The sequence below is a fragment of the Haliotis rufescens genome, unplaced genomic scaffold (genome assembly GCF_023055435.1).
Source record: "Haliotis rufescens isolate VD_foot unplaced genomic scaffold, xgHalRufe1.0.p SCAF_2, whole genome shotgun sequence".
Lineage (NCBI taxonomy): Eukaryota > Metazoa > Mollusca > Gastropoda > Lepetellida > Haliotidae > Haliotis > Haliotis rufescens.
The window spans coordinates 59151953-59158513 of NW_025963890.1; the positions used below are offsets into that span (position 1 = coordinate 59151953).

The 6561-nt window shown below is 37.9% G+C and overlaps 1 protein-coding gene across 1 annotated transcript; it reads right to left on the reverse strand.

Moving 5' to 3' along the window:
- Window positions 1–1192: 1192 nt before the first annotated feature.
- On the reverse strand, window positions 1193–6204 carry LOC125381981. Its single transcript, XM_048399385.1, has 4 exons — window positions 5976–6204; window positions 5599–5676; window positions 4391–4945; window positions 1193–3109 (listed from the first exon to the last, which is right to left on the reverse strand). Exons 1-4 carry the CDS (start codon window positions 6202–6204, stop codon window positions 1290–1292), a joined length of 2682 nt encoding a protein of 893 aa, XP_048255342.1. The 3' UTR covers window positions 1193–1289.
- Between the last annotated feature and the right edge of the window lie 357 nt (window positions 6205–6561).

Below are 6561 nucleotides of genomic sequence, written 5' to 3' on the forward strand. Positions count from 1 at the left end.
GGAGACCTGGATCATTCAAGTTATTGTCATCACCCCTTTATGGGACTCCCTCCACGGTCGAAATTACAACGTGGAGGGACCCCTGAGGTGATGTCAAGTCATCGACACACCTTCATGGAACTCCCTCCACCGTCGAAATTACAATGTGGAGGGACCCTGATGTGTTGATGACTTGAATGTAAATAACAGCAACAAAATCAATTCCATTATCATAAGAAATCTCTACTAAAAGAAGAGTCCATTTCATATTTCGGACCATATCAAAAGCATGTGTTTATGAATCACTAAATACATACAATCAATTCTGCTTTTAGTAAAGATTTTGTGTGATTATGAAATGGTTCTGTGGCTTTCATTTACATACAGACCAGGTTGTAGCGAAACGAAAACAAAACAACCACCCCGGCGAAAATATTTCACGAAGTCAGTGGAGTTCACGAAAAGTTCATGAACAGTTCGTGAAGCCTTCGTGAAATTTTCATGAACTGTTCGTCAATAGTTCACGCACCTAGTTCATGAACCTTTGTTCACGAACTTTTCACGAACATTAAATACACTTCATGAAATAATTGAAGTTCATGAACTACTGGATTCACCAAATGTTCGTGAACTCATTTCATGAACTATTCGTGACCTCACTTCTTGACCTTAAGTGAAACAAAACTGTGAATTTCAAGGAATTTTTATAAGACTTTTATGTAAACATGGTGTTCATACTTAAACATTTCATATCTAAATTTACAATTACTTGTATTTGCATTTTCGCCATCAATATATTGTTACTTAAGTCATAATAAACCTCTCCTAATGAATAGCAGTTCCATATTACTTTCAACAGACAGACACTATTCATCAAAGTATTTTGATGTTTCGCATGTTTTATGACCTGTAGGAAAACACAATGAGAGAAAAAAGTAATACTTATCCTTCTAATTGTTTGGCTTTACAAAGGTGAAATCTTATTGTGTCTAAGATTAGGAACTAAGAGATGAAAACAAAATATCAAGTAGTGAACTATAATATGTATTCATCATGTGAATCACTTCCATTATTACTGATTATTTAATTTTAATATTGTGACTGAATAAAGCACTCAGTGCTTATTATCCCTGTAAAAGTATCAAACTACATCCACTGTAAATGTAGAAATGGCAAATAAACTATGAAAAATAACCATCAGTCATATCAGCCTCTTAACTAAATTAATGCAGACAAAACTACAGTTACAGTAACTGTTCTCCCTGACATCCGCAATGTAGGCTAACTAATGTCCAGAAAATGATGGATATTTATTTAAATATGGAGTGTCCATGAATGTTTGGGAGCCTAGCAACAAATAAATTGTGTGTACTGTCAGCATTTGTGCTGATCAAGATCAACCGTTCTACAATCTGTTCAACAAGGACACAATCAGTTGCTCTGGTTCTACTGACTGGTATTATGTGCAGTCCAGAAGGAAAACCATGAACTACATTCCGTCCTTCAATTTTGTATAAATTTAAGATGGCATACACAACATTTGAATGTAGACAAAGTGCAAAGTACTTGATCGATGCCACGCTTCCATCTTGAAGAAGTACAACACTGCAGTCCCTTTTTTGCATCCTTGTATATGCTTCTGCATACAGTCGTTTCCCATCAGCATTCAAAACTCTTGAAACTTTCTTCACTTCTCTCAGGTTGGTCACTGGTAATCTTCTGAATATCTCTTCAGTAAGGTCATCTTCAGCAACGGGTTGAAGTGAACCAGCCATTGAACAGTTTGCAGCATCCTGCAACTTCTTCCATTTTGAACATTCACCTTGGGTGATGTCAAGTGTACGTAAAAATACCCTTGCTTGTCGTGCCCTCATAACTTGCTTCAGGACATTCCCTGTCCCATGAACTGACTGAAGTAGCATTGCATTGGCATCTTCAAATGCAAAGCAACTCCAGGCCCACATAGGACCCCACTCTTTAACGTAGAAGCACAGATGTTCTCCAATGTTGTGAACATTAAGGCCACATGAACCGGGGGGATACAAGTCACCAAACTTCTTGTAAAAAGACTCCAGGAGGCACCTGGCTCTACATAGGCTTTCATGTGTTATCTGTTCACCCAACAGCAAAATCACAGCTTCTGATAAGGATGCAAAATGTTTCAGGTACACATCTGGCAGTATGTCAAGCAAACAAGGGACTGCATAGTATAACAACCACGCTTGTAGTTCTGTAGCCTTGAAGTTGCTATAATGTTTCTCTATATCTCTTGGCAGTCGCTCAATACATTCAATTGGTTTGATACTTTGCAGTCGACTGGAAATTTCTTTTAACTTATTGCCAACAAAGAAAGGATTTCTACTTTCTGTAGATGAAAACCACTTATACATCAGGGTTTTTGTCACTCCTAACAGCACCCCATGCATATAGTCTGGCACAACACCAATGACTAAGTCAAATCCTTTCAATGACAGCAAACCTGACTTTCCCTTGAATCCTTTACTTCGCCTTCTTTCTGTGCCTCTCTCCATCGACAATCTAACATCTGTATCATTCCTGAAAGGGTGCTTCTCATGCTCAGGTCTGAAAGGATAACACCTTGAGTGTCCTCTTCCTTGCTGCACAACCACACCTGGTTCTTCACAAGTTATGCAAGCTTCTGTCCCATTGTAGTAGGTCATATTCAGAATCCCAGCTTTGGCAGGAAGGTCAAATATACCACATACAACAGATAACTTGATAGGAATCCATTCCTCTGCTGTTGTGCTCAGTTGTATGCCTTCTTCATAGAGAGGATTGAGTTGCTTGGATAGAAGATGAATGTAGGGTTGGAATGGAGGTTTGCCTTTGCCTTGCCATATCCCAACAAGGAGCATGTTATCACGTGCAAATCTAAGTGATGGTGTCATTTCATTTACAGAAAGAAATATTGGCCATAACTCTATTTTCGAAGATGTGTACAGGTTCACTCCATCTGTATTTAGGACTGCTGTCAAGCTGTTTGGATCGGAGAGGAATTGTCCCTCATCTTGCAATCTGCGATAAGCTCTCCCATCAGTAATGTCTCGCAGAATGTCATCACATCTTTCTGCTAGAGTCTTCTTCCTTTCTTGTATATCTTTCCAAATACCTGAAGAAAGAAATCCTAAAGTTAACATTCAGCTAATAACTTTTATAAAGGATTATATAAAGACACTCAGTCAAACCTCATTAAAGATGCTTTTAAACCTTATGAGTTCTTGTCAGGGTATTATCTTTGCACGCTGCAGCAAATTACACAGCTATTTTACTATAGCTATTAGCCAATATAAGTTATTTTGGTGAAATTTGAGGTGTTTTACTTGAAAGACAAAAGAATCTGGAAACCAGTATTACAAAACATACACTTAATCCTGAAATGAACAAATTTTACAGCTTCCATATTTTCAATCTTGCAACAGCCTTTCGATAATGTCTTATATTTCCATGGGTATAACTAAAAAAAAGTGCCACGACACTAGAGCTCACCTGCTTTGACTTAAATATTACATTTCCATATATTGCATTATATGCGATTTTGATTACATTAACAATGTCTTCAAGTCAAATGAAGGTCTAATTAAAAATAACGCAAGCACCATCAGACATCTGTTACTTCTCACCAATAGTCACCATGTACATGTACCAAATTAAATATCATTATCTGCCAAAATGGCAGTGTAAGGGTCAAAAATATCTTTCTCAACGTGCTTGATATGGCAACCATTTTGAATTCCCTGATCACAACAAAATCTTTAGTGCAAACTAATATCCTTGCAAAGTTCAGCTTGACTGCTGCAGAAATTTCCAAGAAAAATTCCATATTTCAATACATACAATGACTGGGGGAGTCAAGCAAAATACAATGGTCAAATCATACTCCATGTTCTCAGTGATGTCTGCAGCTGTGAAGCTGAGACTTTGCAAGGGTAATAAGAGCAACTCTATGCTGCAGATATAATATAATACCAACATCCACTGATTTAAAATAGGTTTTATCAATTTGTTCTTTTCAGTATCATAATGCAAGCTATTCCAGGTGAGCTGCAGCTAAATTTCACTTCATTATCTGCATACTGGCCGACTAATGACTTGAGTTTGAAAATTGAACTGGAACGGCCTCATGGGTGGGAGCATGCATGCTAAGTTTCAGCTTCATCGGCCCAGTAGTTTCAGAGAAAGTATTGTTTACACATGCCGACATTGCTGACTATGACGGGTGACAACAGACAAACAGGCCCTGACTTAAGCTCACTTGCCCTTTGGGCAGATGAGCTAAAAAAATCAAGAAGCTTTATCAAAGGACTGCTGTTGTAATATCATTAAATGGATTAGTTTTGAAGAATTGTTTCCATTATTTTACTTGTTTTCTCATACAAGAAACTTCAATTACCTGGACTCTGAAGAAGGCTTGACAGCTGTGTCTTCACATCAGCAAAAACAAAACTCTGTCTGGGTTGACGTCCCTTTTTCATTTGTGCTGAAAAAGGACCTTTATATCGGAGGCCATCACATTGCTCTCTTTCACAGGCAAAAAAGTCTTCATTGTCAGGAAAAACTTGGCTGCAAAGAACGCAGTAATGACATTCCTTCATTTTGGAATCATCAACAAATTTCCAGATATTTTCATAAGTTAGTTTCTGAATAGATGCTGATTCTGGATAAACTTCTCTCAAGGTGACTATAATATCCTTACATGTGCTAGCAGACAGGTTATTCCTTAAGAAACATGAAAGTAGTTTCACAGCCTGTATCTCTTGAATTGAAAGATTAGAATCAGTACACAAGAGGTCAACTGTGTCAGTTCTACTAGCATCGGAGTCACTACTTGTCTCATCAGTATCATCTGATTCAAAGGACACAGTTTCTTCGTCACTTGACACAAACTCGCTACTTGATGCACAGTTGTAGTCCATTGAGTAGCTGTCTTCAGATACACTGTCAGTAACTGAAAATAAAAGATTCAAATCTTAAGCAATTATCTCAGTTGGCAGAAACTTTTAACAAAGTGTTTTATCTGGGAAAATCCAACCGTGGCCTATGGCAGTTGCATTGGGAAAAATTAACTGTTTGACCAAAAGGGGAAGAATGCAAAGTTTGCGAAAAATCGTCCCGCATAGGATTTCTGAGTGGTCATTTGCATACAGTGACCTTGACCTTTGAGATCTGCCCCACCTAGTGTAAATGTTTTCCCAGGGGTATATAGGGGGCGTCCAAAGTTTGATATCCTATAGAAGTCACCTTATGAAGTTATAGCCAAAAGACGAATCGGCGGCAGCGGTCAAAATCAGGCAAACACATTTATTAAGCAGTTTCCGTTCCACGTCCCTGTCAACACCCTAGCTTGTCAGTCTTGTTTGAGAAGTTAATGTAATGGATAAATCTTTGATATATGGAATAAGCCTTCCTGGGCATTGCCCATGGCCAGTTGGGCTCAAAATGAGCACCTTATGAAATACCAAACAAACCTAATGAAAATGAGTACAATTGGTTGAAAATATTACCTGAAGCACTGTGCTGCTGAGTTACTACAGAATAAACAAGAACATTTAAAATAGTTTGGATTGTTTCCTTTGCAATCCTAATACTCCAAAAACTTACCAACTGACACTCTCTGAGCCAATGTTGATGCTTCATCTTGTCCATCATGTTCATCTGTATGATCAAGAACATCAACACCTGAATAAGAGAAGAATGGAGTCATAAAGTATACATCTCATCTGTTACCAGATCAACAAAACATGCTAAATGTGGATGGTCCAGCCACCAAAGTTAGACCATTATCATATGGGTCGCATCAGAGGGACCTTTCCTATAACCATTAACAAATCACCAAGCTTCTGACAGAATTGTCAGAGCTGCCTAAATCAGACAGTTATTTATATTTCCGAATGGCTCCCAAATGCATCCAAGCCATCAGAAAACTTACATTTAAAAATTCATACAAACATAGCTGACAGGTAAAAACAATAACATACCAACTGAATCCGTTTGAGTCAATGCTGAAGCTTCATCATGTCCATCCATATGATCAAACACATCACCACCCGAGATAATGTTGGATTCAAGAAGTACATCATCCGATGTGGAAGCTTGGGAAACCTCAAGCATGTTCTTGTTCTTCCATCTTGCTGCTGTGCGTTGAGGAACACCGACATCTGGATCATCCAAGTATCTCTTCTTAATTCTTTTCACTGGACCTAACATGATTAAATACTAAATGCAATTTAAAATTATTTAAACTATGCCTGTACATGTTTACTTGGTATTTATAAATGACAACATTAAAAAGTACAATGTCATGTCACTGCTGCTAACCAAGGCCCTTGTGACCACCTGGTTTAAAACTTGACGGCAAAATCAATAACATAAACTGCACACTCAGTCCAATGGGTAAATTCAGACCTACTTATTTAATATGGTTGCCGTTTTGAGGTATGAGCATGATGAGTCACGTACACAGAATAATTATAAAATCAAACATTTCTGTTGTTTTACAACTGTACACGATGTTACCTGACACTTCCGGCTATCTGTAATCACTGGCGTCCCTTATTTTGATGG

Coding starts and splice junctions, on each gene's coding strand:
- LOC125381981 (XM_048399385.1), bottom strand. CDS start 6,204: ATGTTAGGTCCAGTGAAAAGAATTAAGAAGAGATACTTGGATGATCCA. Junction 4,946..5,598: donor GGCTCAGAGAGTGTCAGTTG/GTAAGTTTTTGG, acceptor TTTTATTTTCAG/TTACTGACAGTGTATCTGAA. Junction 3,110..4,390: donor AAGCCTTCTTCAGAGTCCAG/GTAATTGAAGTT, acceptor TTCTTTCTTCAG/GTATTTGGAAAGATATACAA.